Source organism: Saccopteryx bilineata, chromosome 4 (assembly GCF_036850765.1).
Source record: "Saccopteryx bilineata isolate mSacBil1 chromosome 4, mSacBil1_pri_phased_curated, whole genome shotgun sequence".
Taxonomy (NCBI): domain Eukaryota; kingdom Metazoa; phylum Chordata; class Mammalia; order Chiroptera; family Emballonuridae; genus Saccopteryx; species Saccopteryx bilineata.
Window position 1 is genome coordinate 103,605,911 of NC_089493.1, and position 20,239 is coordinate 103,626,149.

A 20,239-nucleotide genomic window follows, 5' to 3' on the forward strand; every position below is an offset into this window, starting at 1 on the left:
CAGAAACATTGATACGTAAAGACACATGCAGCCCCATGTTCATCGCAGCATTGTTCACAGTGGCCAAGACATGGAAACAACCAAAAAGCCCTTTAATAGATGACTGGATAAAGAAGATGTGGCACATATACACTATGGAATACTACTCAGCCATAAGAAATGATGACATCGGATCATTTACAACAAAATGGTTGGATCTTGATAACATTATACTGAGTGAAATAAGTAAATCAGAAAAAAACAAGAACTGCATGATTTTATACATAGGTGGGACATAAAAATGAGACTAAGAGACATGGACAAGAGTGTGGTGGTTATGGGGGGGAAGAGAGGGAGGGAGAAGGGAAGGGGCAGGGGGAGGGGCACAAAGAAAACTAGATAGAAGGTGACGGAGGACAATCTGACTTTGGGTGATGGGTATGCAACATAATTGAATGACAAGATAACCTGGACATGTTTTCTTTGAACATATGTACCCTGATTTATTGATCTCACCCCACTAAAATTAATAAAAATTTATAAAAATAAAAAAATAAAGTGACCTCTTTAAAAAAACTCTAAATAATGTATTTTCTTTATATACTGTTTTACATTTTAGAAGTAATTTTATATCCATAGTCTTATTTAGAGATATCCCCATATAATTGATGAGGAAGCTGAGACCCAGAAAATGTGGATAACCTGCCCCAAGTAAAATACCAAGCTAGAGGCAAAGCTAGACCACCACCCAAATCTCCTGATTACAAGTTCAATGCTTGTTTTCACTTTGCATGTGGCTCTTGAGATTTTCTAGTCACTATTCTGTTTGATTTTTGCAGCCAAGAAGGTGACTTTTGATTAAATAAACAAACTAGGTGGATGTGGGCTGAAAGCCCCACCCACTGCCTCCTAGCATTGACCGCCGGCAGTGAGCATAGTGGTTACAAGGATGGCTTCTAACAGCAGACTGCCTGACTACAATACTGTCTCTTGCAATTGCTTCCTGTGTGACCTTGGACAAGCACTTTGGCTTCATAGTCTGTAAAATAGGGATAATAATATGATCTACTTAATAGAATTGCTGTAGGGTAAGTGAATTATTATTTGTAAAGCCCTTAGAATCATGCTGGGCACAAGGTAGGTGCAATGTAAATCTTTGTCAAATAAAAATGTGGTTCAATCCTATTGTTTTATACCTAGTCATTTTTCAAGTCATATTATGATTACCCATATTCACTTTTTATTAAATATCTTATGCTGGATATCAATTGCATATATTGTTATGGAAAAGAAATAGTGTGATTGCCAGTCTTCTTTCTGTTCTTGAGGATTGACTGTCTAGAGCAGGGGTTGGGAACCTATGGCTCGTGAGCCAGATGTGGCTCTTTTGATGGCTGCATCTGGCTCGCAGACAAATCTTTAATACAAAAAATAATAACGTTAAAAATATAAAACATTCTCAGCCCTGGCTGGTTGGCTCAGCGGAAGAGTGTTGGTCTGGCGTGCAGGAGTCCCGGGTTCGATTCCCGGCCAGGGCACACAGGAGAAGCACCCATCTGCTTCTCCACCCCTCCCCCTCTCCTTCCTCTCTGTCTCTCTCTTCCCCTCCCATAGCCAAGGCTCCATTGTAGCAAAGTTGTCCCGGGCGCTGAGGATGGCTCTGTGGCCTCTGCCTCAGGCACTAGAATGGCTCTGGTTGCAACAGAGCAACGCCCCAGATGGGCAGAGCATCACCCCCTGGTGGGCGTGCTGGGTGGATCCCTGTCAGGTGCATGCGGGAGTCTGTCTGACTGCCTCCCTGTTTCCAACTTCAGAAAAATACAAAAAAACAACAAAAAAACAAAAAAAAACCCCAGAACACACAAACAAACAAAAAAAACATTCTCATGTATTACAATCCATTTATTTCCTACGGATCATGTTCATGGTTGTGGGTGGCTGGAGCCAACACAGCTGTCCTCCGGGACAACACCAAATTTTTATTGGATAATGCATAACGTACACGGGTCATTGTATGGCTCTCTCGGAATTACATTTTAAAATATGTGGCGTTTATGGCTCTGTCAGTCAAAAAGTTTCCCGACCCCTGGTCTAAAGCAGTGGTAGTCAACCTGGTCCCTACCACCTACTAGTAGGCATTCCAGGTTTCATGGTGGGCGGTAGCAGAGCAACCAAAGTATAAGTAAAAAGATAGATTTAACTAGAGTAAATTGTTTTATAAAGATTTATTCTGCCAAACTTAGCGACAATCTGACATAAAGTACTTGGTAAGTAATTATTATTATATGCTTTAAATTGCTGTAACTCTGCTTTATAAATTTTATAAATTAAAGTTACTTCCCTACTTTATAAATCACCATTACTGTGGAACCGGTGGGCAGTTAGAAAATTTTACTATTAACAGAGATACAAAAGTGGGCGGTAGGTATAAAAAGGTTGACTACCCTGGTCTAGAGAGAGACAGAGCCAAGTATATAAGAAAGCCGGGAGCCTGACCAGGCTGTGGCGCAGTGGATAGACTGGGATGTGGAGGACCCAGGTTTGAGACCCCCGAGGTAGCCAGCTTGAGCACGGGCTCATCTGGTTTGAGCAAAGTTCACCAACTTGGACCCAAGGTCGCTGGCTTGAGCAAGGGGTTACTCGGTCTGCTAAAGGCCCACGGTCAAGGCACATATGAGAAAGCAATCAATGAACAACTAAGGTGTCACAACAAAAAACTGATGATTGATGCTTCTCATCTCTTTTTGTTCCTGTCAGTCTGTCCCTGTCTATCCCTCTCTCTGACTCTCTCTCTGTCTCTGTAAAAAAAAGAAAGAAAGAAAGAAAAGAAATCCGGGAAACAGAACATTTTGCTATTGTAGCAGGTCTGAAGGACACAAAGGGCTCTCTCTGTAGCTGCTAGGTTTCCAAAGCACAATCTTGTTTCAAAAAAATCTTATGCTCCATCTAGTAATGTTCTTTCTAAAGTTCTGCACCATAAACTTTAGTAGGCTTGTCAGAAGCTGGGAGAGCATGGGGAGGGAAGAAGCACCAGGCAATCCTGCTGCTGAGACACTCAGTGACACAGCCTGGTCATCAGTCCTACTTCTCGCTCTCTGGGAAGCTCTTCAGGCTCCAAAAGCTTGAAATAGGGGCCAACAATGAACATTTTCATCTACCCACAGCTTTTTGTCCCTCATATTTAAAGTGAAAGAGCCCAAGTCCCCAGTAGTTCAGGAAAACAGTGATACCAAGACAATTCGCAGGATTTCTAGGGTATCAAACTACTATTACTTTTTCTCTATATAAAAAGCTAGTAATGAAGGTTAATTTCCCTTTATTTCTATGACCCCTTGCAATCTATATCATCCATTTTGGGGATTTTTGAATAGAATATAGGCAGAAATATAGTCTGTGGTTTGGAATATTTTGTGCAAAGCTAGCTAGAATATTTAGAGGCTGGGTGTGCATTGTGACCACTCTCTATCAATTGAACTATTGACTGAGAGAACGAATTGACTAACTAAAAGTAATAGGTCAGTGATACTACATGCTCCTACATAACTCAGGTGCTGTAATGTATTGTAAAAACTTGAAGCAAAACTTGAAAACTAGGAAAGACAAATTGCTATTGTCATTGCTATTCTAAAATTAAATATACCATGACATTAGCCAGGCAGATTCTCAAACATTTATAATTGTCTTAGTCCCATATTTCTGAGACAGATTTATCTCTAGGTATTAAAAAGAGACACTTAAAGTTTCTTAATACTTAAACATTAAAGCATAAATGTCTTTATACTTTAACATGGACATGAAAAGATGAGTGCCTTATCATATTTATGTTAATTTTTGTTCATATCAATTAAATAACTTAGGTCACATTTATAAAAAGAGGGATCCTTGTCCAAATGTCTATTTGTAGAAGATTCTCTGACAGAGAATTCAAATCAGTGGATATTGCTGGTATTTAGAAATTTATAGCCTTAAAAATCAGAAGTTAAGACTCACATTTATACTACTTCACAGTGATTAGGATGGCTATAAACTAAAAAAATAAAAATAATAAGTGAATAAAGAAATAAAGTAATAATAAAATAAAATATAAAACATAAGTGAAGAGGTCTTGGCTGAGTAGTTCAGTTGGTTAGAGCAGTGTTTTTCAACTGCTGGTCTGCAGGCTGGTGCTGATCCACCCAAAATTTTGTGATTTCTATATAAAGTCTATAATCATTGGGTCTATACTTTTCATACAACATCAAAGGGGTTAACTCTTTTGTGGACTGGCATGAAATTTCTGGTGGACTGATTGGCACTAAATTTACAGTGGACTGGCACTGGCCTACGGACCGGCAGTAGAAAAACACTGGGTTAGAGTGTCATCCTGACATTCTGAGGTTGAGGGTTCAATCCCTGGTCAGAGCACATAAAAGAATCAACGAATGATGGCATGAGGGAGTGAAACAACATATTGATGTTTCTCTCTTCCTCTCCTCCTAGAAGTCAATTAAAAAAAATAAGTAAAGAAACTGGAACTTTTGTACATTACTGGTGGGAATGTAACATGGTACAGCTGCTATGGAAAAGTTTGATGGTTCTTCAAAAAGTTAAACAGAATTACCAAATGACCCAGCAATAAAAAAGTAATTGAAAACAAGGACTTAAACAGATACTCAAACAGTACACCAGCGTTCATAGTAGCATTATTTACAATAGTCAAAAGGTGGAAACAACCTTAATGACCCTCAGGAGAAAATGCATAGACAGGACATGGTATATTCATACAATGGAATATTACATAACCATAAAAACAATGAAGTTCTGATACATGTTACACCATGGATCAAGTGTCCCCAAACTAAGGCCCGCGGGCCGCATGCGGCCCCCTGAGGCCATTTATCTGGCCCTCCGCCGCACTTCCACTTTTGGAAGGGGCACCTCTTTCATTGGTGGTCAGTGAGAGGAGCACTATATGTGGCGGCCCTCCAATGGTCTGAGAGACAGTGAACTAGCCCCCTGTGTAAAAAGTTTGGGGACCCCTGCCATGGATGAACCTTGAAAACATTATGTTAAGTAATGTTATCATAAGACACAAAGGAGAAATATTGTATGATTGCACTTATATGGAATATCTGGAATAGGCAAATTCACAGAGACATATAGTAGTAGAATGGGAGGAGTGAGGGTTATGTACGAATGAAGAGTCATTGCTTAATGGTTAAAAGGTTTCTCATTTGGGGTGATACAAAATTCTGGGGATGGCTGCATTGTGAATGTAGTTACTGACACTAAAATTTACACTTAAAAATGGTGAAACCCTGGCAGAGTAGCTCGGTTGATTAAAGCATTGTCCCAATACACCCAGGTTGTGGGTTCGATCCCTGGTCAGGGCACATACAAAAATCAACCAATGGATGCATAAATAATGGAACAACGAATCAATATTTCTTTCTCTCCTTTTCTCTCTTTCTGGAATCAATTTTATGATTGAGAGAGAGAGAGACAGGAAGGGAAAGAGTTGAGAAGCATCAATTCTTTATTGCAACACTTTAGTTGTTCATTGATTACTTTCTTATATGTGCCTTGACCTGGGGCTGGGGGCGCTCCACAGAGCAAGTGATCCCTTGCTCAAGCCAGCGACCCTTGGCTCAAGTCAGTGACCTTTGGGCTCAAGCCAGCGACCATTGGGTGTAATCTATGAACCCATGCTCAAGGCAGCAACCCCACACTCAAGCTGGTGACCCTGGGTCAAGCCAGATGAGCCTGTGCTCAAGTTGGTTACCTCGGGACCTCCAACCTGGGTCCCCAGCATCCCAGGCTGATGCTCCAGGCTGATGTGTCACTATCTAGTCAGGCTCTGGAATTAATTTTTAAAATGGTGTATGTAAATACCAAATGTTATATTATACAGTTGACCCTTGGACAACATGGATGTTCAAGGTTCCAATCCCTCATGCAGTCAAAAAATCATGTATAACTTTTGACTCCCCAAAAACCTGACTAATAATAGCCTACTATTGACTGGAAGCCTCACTAGTAACATAAACCATCAATTAATACATATTTGAATGTAATATGTATTATATAATATATATATTTAAAAAATTTTTATTTTCCAATTATATATAGCTTACATTCAATATTATTTTGTATTAGTTTCAGGTGTATAGCATACTGGTTAGACAATTATATACTTTACAAGTGCTCCCCCTGATATTTCCAGTACCCTCCTGGCACCTAACATAGTTATTACAATATTATTGACTGTATTCCCTATGCTGTACTTCACTATTTTGTGACTACCAATTAGTACTTTTTAATCCCATCACCTTTTCCACCAAACCTCCAAACCCCCTACATACAATAGAGTGAGCTAGAGGGAAAAAAATGTTATTGAGAAAATCATAAGAGAAAATATATTGACAGTGCTGAATTTGTTTATTGAAAAAATATCTACTTGGACATGCTGTCAAAAATTATTTTGGACCTGCAGGCCCATTCCATGCTGTTCAAAGGTCAATATTTTACCAAAATAAAAATTAAAAAGGAGATAATTAGATTTGTAATATCACCTATTGCTTACTTTCTTTTTTTTTTTTTGTATTTTTCTGAAGTTGGAAACGAGGAGGCAGACAGAATCCTGCATGCGCCCGACCAGGATCCACCCAGAATGCCCACCAGGGGGCGACACTCTGCCCATCTGGGGCGTTGTTCTGTAGCAACCAGAGCCATTCTAGTGCCTGAGGCAGAAGCCATGGAGCCATCCTCAGCGCCTGGGCCAACTTTGCTCCAATGGAGCCTTGGCTGCAGGAGGGGAAGAGAGAGACAGAGAGGAAGGAGAGGGGGAGGGGTGGAGAAGCAGATGGGTACTTCTCCTGTGTGCCCTGGCCAGGAATTGAACCCGGGACTCCTGCACACCAGCCTGACGCTCTACTACTGAGCCAGCCGGCTAAGGCCTATGCTTACTTTCTTATAGACCTTTTAATATTCATAATTTAACTACAGTAAGCCTAGATGTCTCTCTAAAATAGAAATTATGTTATACAAATGCAGACAGTGTATCTCTGGCTGTATAATTGACTAAGAGTTCATATTTGCTCTGGGACCCTGAATTTAAATGTAGGTTTCTGAATTTAGATTTTGTGTCCTTTCTGGAGAAGTATCCTCTCCGAATGTTGACTCAAACAGAGCAAGAATGGACTTCTTGAAAACCTTTTTGAAGTTCTCCCCAATAAATAAATAGAGTGTGGGAGAAAAGACAGTATTGAAGTAAATGGTAATCACTGTAAGTATCAGAGTCAACTGTAAAAGTAGAGATTGGTTCTTAGTGAGAATTAAGCCCTGGTATACATGGTAAGGCATCCAACACACAAAGAAAGAGATAATGGCAGTCATCATGACTTTGAAGGGTTTGCTGGATTTAAATAAACTTCTCTTTTTCATCTTATTGGCTATTTTTCCATAACAAAAGGTGATGATGAAGAAAGGTAGAAGGAAGCCAAGCAAGAAGCGGCCAGTGAAACAGGCTACATGAATCCATTTTTTTAGTGCTTTCATCTTTTCACCTTTCCAGTTAAGAGACAAAACATAGTTGTTTTGGCAGGTCACCTTTCCTTCATGGTCATAATGTGTCTCCCTGAAAAGCAAATAGGGCATGCTGAGGACTGTGGCAGAGACCCAGACGCCCAGGATGATGCTGGAGGCCCAGCGAGGGGTTCGATGCAGCTGTGACCACACTGGGTGAAGAATGAGAAAATAACGATCAACACTGATGGCTGAGAGGAAGAAAACAGAGGCGAACATTACTGTAGACAAAACACTGTTGAAGACCTTGCACAGGGCGGTTCCGAAGCTCCAGTGGTTTCCCAGAAGGAAGGAGGTGGTTATAAATGGCACAATCAATGTTGAAATAAAATATGAGAGAATGAGATGAAAAAATAAAAGAGTATTGACAGTCTTTTTCATCTTGAATTTTAGAATCCATAGATAGAGACCATTGATGATAGTACCAATTATCGATGCCGTGTATAAAAGAAGGACAACAAATATTTTTGAGGCAGGAGTTGGAAAGTGAGTGTTGTTTCTTCCTAATGTAGAGACATTAATCTGGTGATCAGAAGAGTTGATGACATCCATAATTACTGATGGTATGAGAAACTGAAAATAAGAACAAAACAGAAGTGAAAGAAAAGATTAAATATAGAAATTAAAACAGCAACAGACAAAATGACAGTATTTTTAAAATGGCAAACATAATACTTCTATAATCAGATATATTTTCCTGAGGTCTTTGTTTTCTATGAAAAATTAAGATTAGATTAACCTGAGCCTCAAAAATGGAAATATGACAAATGATATGAAATTAATGTGAAATGGATATTTTGACTTTGTTAAGTACTAATTTAGGTAGCTGAAAATCTTCTATTTAGACATGACCACAAATCTAACCCTTCTTGATGGGCACAACTTCTTGAATAATGCAGTGCAGAATCAGTTTTTGGTTTTTTTTTTACAGAGTCAGAAAGAGGGATAGACAGAGACAGACAGACAAGAACAGAGAGATGAGAAGCATCAATCATCAATTTTTTGTTGCGACACCTTAGTTGTTCATTAATTGCTTTCTCATATGTGCCTTGACCATGGGCCTTCAGCAGACCGAGTAACCCCTTGCTCGAACCAGTGACCTTGAGTCCAAGCTGGTAAGATTTGCTCAAACCAGATGAGCCCTTGCTCAAGCTGGCGAACCTGAGTCCTCAGCATCCCAGTCCAACGCTCTATCCACTGCGCCATGACCTGGTCAGGCGCAGTGCAGAATCAGTTTTACTTGACTAAGACTTTGTCAGGAAAAATGTTGCTAATGAAATTGAATAACAAAAATAACAACTGCTACAAACTAGTAATCATGGACAGCTATAATTGGATTTCTCCTACGAGCTAATTATATATAAATGCTATTATCTAGTATTCTAACACTGAGCACATAGCAATAAGAGCAGATGATATTAAGCCTGACCAGCTGGTGGCGCAGTGGACTTGGATGCAGAAGACTCAGGTTCAAGACTCCAAGGTCGCCAGCCTGAGTGCAGGCTCATCTGGTTTGAACAAGGCTTACCAGCTTGAGCTCAAGGTTGCTGGCTTGAGAAAGGGGTCACTCAGTCTGCTGTAGCCCCCAGTCAAGGCACATATGAGAAAGCAATCAACAAACAACTAAGGAACCGCAACGAAGAATTGATGTTTCTCATCTCTCTGCCTTCCTATCTATCTGTCCCTCTCTCTGACTCTCTCTATCTCTGTCACTAAGTAAATAAATAAAAGTAAAATGCTTAAATAAAAAAAAAGCTGATATTAATATGAGAGCCCTAGGGCACTATAAGATTGCAAAGTGTCTTCAGAATTATCAGTGAAAGGGGAAAGTGTCTCATAGAACAGTAGTCCCCAACCTTTTTTGGCCCACGAACCAGTTTAATGTCAGAAAATATTTTCACGGACTGGCCTTTAGGGTAGGATGGATAAATATATCACGTGACCGAGACAAGCGTCAAGAGTGAGTCTTAGACGGGTTTTACAGAGGGAATCTGGTCATTTTTTTAAAATTTATTTTAAGATTTTATTTATTCATTTTAGAGAGGAGAGAGAGAGGAGAGAGAAGGGGGAGGAGCAGGAAGCACCAACTCCCACACGTGCCCCGACCAGGCAAGCCCAGGGTCTCAAACTAGCAACCCCAGCATTCCAGGTCAAACGTTCCATTTACTGCGCCACCGCAGGTCAGGTAATTTTTAAAAAATAAAACATCACTCAGACTTAAATATAAATAAAACGGAAATAATGTAAGTTATTTACTCTTTCTCTGTGGACCAGTACTGGTCCGTGGCCTGGGATTGGGGACCACTGTCGTAGAAGATAGCAACGGTGCCTGACCAGGCGGTGGTGCAGTGGATAGAGCGTCAGACTGGGACACAGAGAACCCAGGTTAGAAACCCTGAGGTTGCTGATTTGAATGTGGGCTCACCAGCTTGAGTGAGGGGTCTCTGGCTTGAGCGTAAAATCATAACATGACTCCATGGCTGGCTTGAAGCACAAGGTTGCTTGAGCAAGGGGTCACTCACTATGCTGTAGCCCCCGCCCCCCCAGCCCCCATCAAGGCACATATGAGAAAGCAATCAATGAACAACTAAGGAGCCACAACAAAGAATTGATGCTTCTCATCTCTCCCCCTTCCTGTCTATCTGTCCCTCTCTCTGTCTCTGTCAAAAAAAAAAAAAAAAAAAAAAAAAGAAGAAGATAGCAGTGGTTTTTTCTTGCTATGGGGAGAGAAAAGAGGGAGAGAAATCAAATACTAATATTTATTCAATATTTGTTATATTCCAGGAGCGTTATATGAAAATCATTTTTTTTCCTCACAGGGCAAATATTTAAACAAGATAAAGTGAGGCTTAAATGAGTTAAATTTATTTATTTATTTATTTATTTTTATTTTTTGTATTTTTCTGAAGCTGGAAACGGGGATAGACAGTCAGACAGACTCCTGCATGCACCCAACCGGGATCCACCCGGTACGCCCACCAGGGGGCGACGCTCTGCCCACCAGGGGGCGATGCTCTGTCCCTCCGGGGGGACGCTCTGTTGGACCAGAGCCACTCTAGTGCCTGGGGCAGAGGCCAAGAAGCCATCCCCAGTGCCCGGGCCATCTTTGCTCCAATGGAGCCTCGCTGCGGGAGGGGAAGAGAGAGACAGAGAGGAAGGTGAGGGGGAGGGGTGGAGAAGCAGATGGACGCTTCTCCTGTGTGCCCTGGCCGGGAATCGAACCCGGGACCTCTGCACGCCAGGCCGACACTCTATTACTGAGCCAAATGGCCAGGGCCTTAAATTTATTTTTTAATTTAAATTTTCTTCTTTTTTTAATCCTTGAGCTTTTTATTATTTTGCCTGATGCATTGTTAAATATTTTATTTATTGACCTTAGAGAGAGGAGAGAGAGAGAGAGAAAGAGGGGGAGGAGCAAGAAGGATCAACTCATAGTAGTTGCTTCCGTATGTGCTTTGACTGGGCAAGCCCAGGGTTTCGAACTGATGATCTTAAATTTCTTATTAATCGTTATTTTTCCACCATGCCTTCATTGTGGCAGGCTGGGAAACCTACCAGTGTTTTATGTTACTTCTTTGAAAATTGGTATTTCATGTCTAGTGTTTTGATAATGCTCCATGAATCAGAATATTTGATTATTCAAAATATCCTATTTCTTGCATAATGGCTCTTATAGTATTGAAAACATAAACCTGAGAATGTTTTGGAAAATGCCTATTATAACAGAGTCATATCAGCTTATGGGTTTTTGATAAATTGCATAAATTGATGAAAATTGCTAGTGGGTTCTTTTTTCACTAAGCAAAATCATTCTAAGACTATACAGAGAGAAGAAATAAAGTAATTGTCACTAAAACCACAACTGCTTTAAGTGAATTCTGCCTTCTAAGGGAGTTGCAAAGTTTTTCTCCAGAGTAGAAAAATGGTTTTCTTCAGGTAATACCTTAGCCGTCTGCTTTGCAAATAAAAAATGAAGTCTAAGGACATGCAATGAATAGGTGATGGTGAGTGAGAGTGGGAGCCTGAGTGTGAGGCTGTGTGAAGGTCCTAGGACCTTAGCAGAGGGTGGAGTGAGGATGTCCTCAGAGAGGGGAGCGCAGGAAAAACATGGCGGCGGGCAGGAGGCTTGAAGAGCACAAAGGTCAAAGAGATATTCAAGATGCAGAAATTACAAAGGGGATTTAAAAAGAAGAGTGTAGCCCTGGCCAGTTGGCTCAGCGGTAGAGCATCGGCCTAGCGTGCGGAGGACCCGGGTTCGATTCCTGGCCAGGGCACACAGGAGAAGCGCCCATTTGCTTCTCCACCCCTCTGCCGCGCTTTCCTCTCTGTCTCTCTCTTCCCCTCCCGCAGCCAAGGCTCCATTGGAGCAAAGATGGCCCGGGCGCTGGGGATGGCTCTGTGGCCTCTGCCTCAGGCGCTAGAGTGGCTCTGGTCGCAACATGGCGACGCCCAGGATGGGCAGAGCATCACCCCCTGGTGGGCAGAGCATCGCCCCATGGTGGGCGTGCCGGGTGGATCCCAGTCGGGCGCATGCGGGAGTCTGTCTGACTGTCTCTCCCTGTTTCCAGCTTCAGAAAAATGAAAAAAAATAAAATAAATAAATAAATAAAAATAAAAAGAAGAGTGTGCAATACTCAATTTTAACCCATTTGCTGTGCTTTGACATGATGTCACGTCCCTTCTCGTTAATCACAACTGTCTTATGTTAGTGGTTGCTCTGGGAAATGGAAGGAATGGAGTTCGTGTTCCCTTTTTGGGATAGAGTAGGATGGACACGAGACTCGCAGCAGGAAGTAAGATGTGAATGAGATGATGAATATGGTGGAAACTGGATTGAAATTAAGGTATAGCAGACATGGAGAAACAAAATGCCATGGAGAATTTCCAATACTGTGTGTGTGTGGCGTCTGTGTGCCTGTGGCCTGTCTGTTATCCTGTAGTGTATTTGTGTATAGGTATGGGGCTACATGGTCTCTCTGTGTGTTGCTGTGGTGTGTCTCTGTGATGTGTTTTGAATCCATGGAGTATGTGTGGAGCTGTGTGTGAGAGTGAGATCTGTGCATCTGTGGTGTATTTGTATATGTGTGTGTATTTGTGTATGGTCTCCGTGTGTGCCTGCATTCTTCTGTGTATGTTTATCTGGGTAGTGTGTGTTTGAGTGGTGTTTATGTGTCTGGTGTGTGTGTGATCTCTTTGTGTATGTATATATGAGAAAACTGGGTATCTGAATTATAGGAAAGATTTTTAAAAATATGTAACTGAGCCTGACCTGTGGTGGCGCAGTGGATAAAGCGTCGACCTGGAAATGCTGAGGTTGCTGGTTCAAAACCCTAGGCTTGCCTAGTCAAGGCACATATGGGAGTTGATGCTTCCAGCTCCTCTCCCCTTCTCTCTCTCTGTCTCTCCTCTCTCTCTCTCTCTCTCCTTTCTCTCTCCTCTCTAAAAATGAATAAATAAAATAAAATAAAAAATTAAAAAATATATGTAGCTGAACTCTAGAAGGGGATCTGAAAGTAAAGGTTGAGCAAAATCAACATTGGTAGTGGTTCTAAATATCATACAAAATTTCCTAGGAACTTTTATTGCACATACCAGCAAACTGCATCATCATTAAACATCTTTTAAAATGGTTCAAAGTACTTGAATATAAATTAGTGGGGCAGAACTAAGGCTACCGCATCCCACAGAACTGAGTGGTGATCCTACCTTTGCCACTTACCAGCTCTGTGACTTTGGTTTTAACTCTGAACCTCTTTCACTTTCTAAACCACAATTGTGGGAAACAGGCTGCAAGCTGACAGAGTCCTTGCAGTTTAAATTTGTGGGGAACAGAGGTGTGAAGACCGGCAGTAAGCGGACAGGGTCTTTGCTGCCCATCCCCCAACCTCACTTGCTTGATTAAGTTGCTAAAGGCAATCTTTCTCTTACCCTTTGTTTTGTGGAGTTGCTGGTTGAGATATTATGCATGGTGGGAGGTTTTTTCACTCTTGGGAGAATTCTTGGTTTACTGCAGAAATGTGACTTTTATCTTTGTTTTGCAAATAGCTTTGTTCTCTGCACTATAAAATAAAGCTTTTTTGGAGGTGCTTCTGCTCTTGTAGGATTAGCCTACAGAGAGACCTCCTGATCCCATTCTTTTTCTCTCTGTGTTTATTTCCTAATCCCACACCAGTCCCACTCAAGACCTGCACAATTATGAGTTGCGCTGGTTCGTAGCACACAATGAGTTTTTATGAGGACTAAATGAGATAATGTATATAAATCACTTAGCTCCCTTCTTGGCATATAGTCAGCACCCAATAACTTTTTACCTATTATTTTACTCAACTTGTTTTATTAAGGCTAACAAGAACCTTATTCTGTCCCTTTAATGCTGAAGGCCACGTACGTTTCTTTCCTCCCCAAAGATTCTCTGCTGAATTCTCTCAGTACCATCTGGGATTTCTGAAAAAGCTAAATGTCCATCTATTGGGACAGAAGCTCTCAGATTTATAGTAGTTTTGAGGCCTTGCTATTGTGATTCCTTTGGCATAGTGGCTTGCAGAAGAACTGCCTCTGCTTGTTGGGGGGAAGCATGAGAACCTGGGGAAGCTGTTCTGGAGTAAGCCTAGCTGGTCTATTCAGCTCATAGCACTAGAATAAACTTGCTGGCCCAGGGGATCTTACCTTGGAGTTATATCTTCATGTCAGACAGCCTTGGGAAGGCCAGAGTGACTCCGAGTCAGCAATCTTCTCTCCAGCTAAAGAGGCAAAAATCAGCAGCACGTTGTCTTCATTTCATCTACCTTTCCTCTTGGTGATGCTATTCCCTGACCTTGAATTTAAATATTTAGTGAGACCTTCCTGTTCTTTCTAGGTTCCTTTTTCTGTGTAATATTTGCTGTGGAGGTAGAGGTAGAGAGATGAGTACTTCTTTAAATCATTTCTCCATTTTAAGGGGAGATTTTAAAAATCCCACAAAATTCTATTTAAGGCTAATAAACTTGTCTTGGGTATTAAAATCTTGATTAAAAACTGCCTTGTTGGCCCTGGCCGGTTGGCTGTGGTAGAGCGTCGGCCTGGCGTGCGGAAGTCCCGGGTTCGATTCCCGGCCAGGGCACACAGGAGAAGCGCCCATCTGCTTCTCCACCCTTCCCCCTCTCCTTCCTCTCTGTCTCTCTCTTCCCCTCCCGCAGCCAAGGCTCCATTGGAGCAAAGATGGCCCAGGTGCTGGGGATGGCTCCTTGGCCTCTGCCCCAGGCGCTAGAGTGGCTCTGGTCGCAACAGAGCGACGCCCCGGAGGGGCAGAGCGTCGCCCCCTGGTGGGCGTGCTGGGTGGATCCCGGTCGGGCACATGCGGGAGTCTGTCTGACTGTCTCTCCCCGTTTCCAGCTTCAGGAAAAAGAAAAAGAAAAAAAAAACTGCCTTGTTGCTTTCTCTTCCGGTCATAGGTCTTTCAGGAGCCATGGTCTTTGGTGCAGATATGGTCGAGTCTAAGAACCACACCACGCACAACCAATCCCGAAAGTGGCACAGACACGGCATTAAGAAAACCTGGCCACAAAGATACAAATCTCTTAAGGGGGTAGATCTCAAGTTTCTGAGGCATGGGCACTTTGCTAAGAAGCACAGCAAGAAAGGCCCAAAGAAGATGAGGGCCAACAGTGCCAAGGCCATGAACACACATGTGGTGGCTGTCAAGGTCCTCTTAAAGCTCAAGGAGGTGAAGCCCAAGATCCCAAAGGGCAGCGGCTGCAAGCTTAATCGACTTGCCTACATCGCTCACCGCAAGCTAGGGAAACGTGCTTGCGCCCACATCTCCAAGGATCTCAGGCTCTGCTGGCCAAAGTCCAAGGCCAAGGCTCAAACCCAGTCCCTGCTGTGGCTCAAGCTCAGGCTCCCAAAGGTGCCCAGGCCCCTCCTACGGCTCACAGTAGAGGTCTCTGTCTGTTGATGGGAAGTTGGAAGGACTGGGTGTGACCCCTAGGTTGCTGTCTGCATGGAGCTGGTGTCCTCCTGTGTGATTTGTACAAATAAACCTGAGGCAGGATCTGTCAAAAAAAAAAAATTACTCTTTCATATGCAATCATCCCATAGGCACCCACTTCTGCCTCAACTCCAGGATGTTCATTAGCATATGGATGCATGATGTTGGGCATAAAGGGAGGTGGTAAATATTAGGCATGGAAAAAATAGAAACCGCAAGTGAGCTGCTTAATCTTGCTGGAGAGAAAATGGTCAGAAAGAAAAACTTAAATTGACTTTCACATTAAAATGAGATGTCTGAGGACAGGCCAAAGATTATTATTATTTAGTTTGGAAAGACAAAGACTGACAGGAAGATCAATTTTCATTAGCACAATCGCTGAGAATGGTTGGAAAGAACACAGAGTTGGTAACCATATCCCAGAAGATGATCTCATTATAAAAAAAATTCTATCAGACAGGTAATGTATTTATGAACTGACTGAGTCCTAAATTTTCTACTTTCCTTGCTCTAATCTGACTCTGAGATTTTTTAGGATCAACCTGTGCGCTGACTTCAGTGTCTTGATTTCTTTCCGGCTTGCTTTCGGTTTCATCTCTTCTCTGCCAGCAGAGAAGACGCACCAGCCCCGCTGCGTGGTTTCAGTGCTGAGCTTGGGAACCAGTTGCCCAGTCTGTGTTAGATGTGGAGCTGCAAAGCTTTTTCTGCTCCTGTAGCCTTATTAAAAATAGAGTTAAATTTTTGTTCTTAATTACTTGGGGTTGTCATCGTCAACCTAAGAACTGATTTGTGTTTCAAGATAAAGATAAGTTTTCAAACTTGCTACTGCATTTTAGAAGTTACTTTTTGCCAGGTTTTCACACATTTTGGGTTAATTCACAGATCTGGAAGTAACCTGAGATTTTATTTGGTCTAAACTCACTAATTTTGAAGTTCAGCAAATTGAGACACAGAGAGGTTAAGTGATTCATAGTAGATTTTCACCTACTAAGAACCAAGGGCTCCTTCCTCTTCCTTATTCTATTTCATTAGCAATAATAATTTTTAAAAAAAGCATTGGACCGTGTTCTACCTCCTCCATCCTGCACTTTGTATTTCCAAATTTTACAATCAGTAAGGTTCAAAAATATGTCAGGGACCGGTGTTTAATTCCCCTCCCCCACCCCAAACATGCACAAGGGCTAGCACCATCATTAAGTAGTTTATTTTCTTAATTCTTTTATAAACAATTACAAAGAAATTATTCCTCAGCATTACTTTCATTAGTATTTTCTTCTAATAGATAATTAAACCAATGGTATTAACTCTTGGGAAATACACAGACTGTGTTTAAGGAAGTAATTTCTGTGGCTTTGGTGATACATTCATTTCAGTTTTTATATTTCAAATTAAGTCAGGTGGTTTCAAGAAAACACCTCGCTGAAATTGAAACTATTTTATGTTGTTTTGATATAAACACAATATGAATAGATAGAAATACAGAAGCAGGTGGTATTGTAAAATCAGATGCTTGAAAATCTAGGAACTTATAAATGCATATGAGTTTTAGAGCTGGAGACAACTATGGAGTTCATTTCATCTAATTCTCAGTTCTATAGGTGAAGAGACTAAAACCCATAGAGATATTTGAGAAGTTGTCTTAGGTTCTATCATTAGTGAATAAAATAGTTGGGGCAGGAATAACATACACTAAAAAATACAAATGTACTGATTGCAGGCTATAAATTGATTGCATAAGACAGTATAGGGTAGAAAACAAAACCCTAAATATAAATCCCAACTCTGGTACTTGCCATACATATAAGCTTTCTGGGCCTGTCTCCTCATTTGTAAGTTAAAATAAAAAAATAAAAAAAACCCTTTCTCGAAGTAATCTTTTGAGGATTAAATGAGATATTGTAAGTAAGGGCTTAGCCCAGTACCCGGCATATGGTAAATACTAAATAAATGATAGCCCATATTAATATCCTGAAAGTTGTAGCAGAGAACACCAACAAACTCAGGCGGCTGGAGCAAATCTCTGAGCAGTGCAATTCATGAAAGATTTATTGGGTATCTAGCATATGCCAGACAATGTTTGAAACTGGGGAAAGCAAATAATTCAAGCTATTGTCTTCAGTATTTATCATTATTAAAAAAGATGATACCTGAACTGAGTATGAGGAAAGCTTGTTCTAAGCCTTGGAAACTGTATGCTTAAGGCTTGGCAAAAGAGAGCAATCTTTCATTTGTCTGGTCTGGTTCTTAATTTTTTAAGATCACTCCTCACCACCCTCCACATCCTGGCATGGAAGGAACAACAGTGCAGGGATTAGCCCAAAAGCTTCCATTTTAGCCAAAGTCAGAATCATTTGGAGGTATTTAATAAAAAAAAAAGCAGCATATTCCTGAGATTTAGTTCATTTATCTAGTATTTGCCAAGTATTTACTGCATTTGAAAAACTGTTCTTGCCACTGGGGATATAGCGTAAATGAGAAGAGCTTTATTCTTATGGAGCTACATCCTCACGGGGGAGAGAGACACAATAAATTACTAAATAAAGAAAAAATATGCTAGCGCTACAGTACTATGCAGCATATTCAAACATGAAGATATGATGAGCAATTAAGTGGCTATTACAGATGAAGAGGTTGGAAAGGCCTTTCAGTAGGTGATATTTAATAGCATTGGAGTGACGACACCAAGGAGCCAACTATGCAAAATTAAGAGAAAGATCACTATGTAACCCTGTGTAACCTGGACCAAACTCATACTTTTGCTGCATGTCTATTTTTTTCCATATTAACCCCGTTCTACATTTAATCTGCTCTTGCTCTCATAATTGGGTCTCTCCATTTATTGGAATTTTGGCTCATGACTTTTCAGCTTCATTCATTCCACGGTTCATGGCTTGCAGTCTCCTACTTGGTGGAGTCCTTGTCGTGATAACATTCCTGGAAACAAAAATTCAGCTTTTTTTCAGGAGACTATCTCCTGGGTTCTGCTCTCAGTCTTATTGAACACATAGCCCACCACCCCAGGCTCCAGTACCTCTCCATTGTCGGGGTAGCATTCCTGGAACTGCGCGGGGAGGGGGGACACACACATGTGTCTAGAGGAGAGGCAGAAGGTAAGGCTGGGAAGTTGGCCTAGATCTTGATTATGCAAAGAGTTGGATTCACATTCAGCCTGAGAGAAAAAAGGTTTGGGGTTTGGAGCCCAGCTGGAGAAATAGACATTCTACAGGAGTGTAAGAATTAGGCTTGGGATAGGTTTGTTTACTCTGCAAATTCAGACCTAAAGTAATTTGCTAAAAGTGAACAGAGGAAGATTTTTGTAAAGTGATGAGAGTTTACACTTTCCTATGAAAGTAGTGAGACATATAAACAGTTATTGAGTGATGTTAATGGTTTGAAATTAGGGATCTCTTCTTTGTGGGTCTATTCTCCTGAAAAGTGGGAAAACATCTCATTGTGCAAATTTTAAATTCTGAGCAGCTCACTCTGTTACATTTATTTTCAGCTTGGGTATAGAAGCAGAAGCAGATTGTTAAAATATTCCATATATATTGACAGTTTCCACGCTAATACCACCAGGAGAGGAGGCTAGCAGAGTTGAGTGTGCGTCAGAGAGCAGTAGAAGTGATGTTGCTGGGAATTTAGGTGGAATGGGGAGTGTGCAAAGCCATGATGAGTTTGGTAGATGGGGAGAAAGGGAGGGATTGAGGGACTGGAGGTCTGCTGCTGGCAGAGTAGTAGTGTCTGAATGAGTATAGAAGACTGTGGGAGTGTGGGAAGCTGGACATTTTGATTTTCAAGGTGAAACAGTTCTGTGTGATGTTAAGGTTTCCAGAGTGTGGCAAAGGAACTGAAGTAGTAAAGCAGTCATTGGAACTGAAATCAAGAGACTTGAAACTAAGGTACTGGATGGTCTTTATCCTAAGAACAATGGGAAATCAATGAAAGGTTTTAGGCAAGAAGTGATATGTTCACAGTGTTAGTTTGAAAATATGGCCTGACTTTTGAGTGGAGAATGGATTAGTGGGGGAGGGGGGGAGAGTGGAAGTGGAAAGACCAATGATTTTAGTTTGGGTTCCCCTAGAAATAGACCCTGAGACAAGAATATTAAGGCAGGTAGTTTATTAGTAAAATGATCCCAGGAAACCCAGGTAAGGGGTGGGTAAAGGAGATGGAGAAGGACAGGAGCAAATAAAGGGTAAATTATTAATCCAAGATATAGCTGTAGGTAATTAATGCTTAATCCCACCGATGAACTCTGAACTATAGAACACATCCCTCTTGGTTGCCACACCAGAGGGATAAGGAGCTGGCTTATTTATACACCAACTCCTGTTCATTATTTATTGAGAGATGATCCCAGGAGATGCTAATATTTTGGTATTTCTGCCACATGAACAAGAGAGGGGGTCCTGTGGCTGGAGAAAGCTTTTGGGGGAAAAATAAAGTAGATGCTGCCAGAGGGAAGTCTGGTTAGCAAGCACTGACATGGTAAAGACAAGGAGTTATGAGTGGGTATCAAAGAGGATCTGCTACATCTGTTAAAAGGGGATTTTATTAATCCAAATAGGAGACAAAGCTGGTTTAGACTATGGGAGTGGTGATAAAAACAGAGATAAGAGGTAGGATTTAAGAAATGCATATATATGACTTTTGTGCCCATTAGTTTCATGCTTTTCATTTTTGTTAACCATATTCTAAAGGTTTTACACTTTTGATCCTCTTTTAAAGTAA

At 41.3% G+C, this 20,239-nt stretch overlaps 1 protein-coding gene and 1 pseudogene across 1 annotated transcript; one reads left to right on the forward strand and one right to left on the reverse strand.

The window, feature by feature from the left end:
- Positions 1-7,071: 7,071 nt before the first annotated feature.
- Positions 7,072-14,315, reverse strand: GPR33 (G protein-coupled receptor 33). The gene is made up of 2 exons (XM_066277402.1): positions 14,209-14,315; positions 7,072-8,115 (listed from the first exon to the last, which is right to left on the reverse strand). Exon 2 carries the CDS (start codon positions 8,092-8,094, stop codon positions 7,072-7,074), a length of 1,023 nt encoding a protein of 340 aa, XP_066133499.1. The 5' UTR covers positions 8,095-8,115; positions 14,209-14,315.
- Positions 14,316-14,986: 671 nt separating this feature from the next.
- LOC136335516 (large ribosomal subunit protein eL29 pseudogene) lies at positions 14,987-15,475 on the forward strand (annotated as a pseudogene).
- Positions 15,476-20,239: the final 4,764 nt, after the last annotated feature.

Bases quoted from the DNA above. Each gene is read 5' to 3' on its own strand.
- GPR33 (XM_066277402.1), bottom strand. From the start codon at position 8,094: ATGGATGTCATCAACTCTTCTGATCACCAGATTAATGTCTCTACATTA.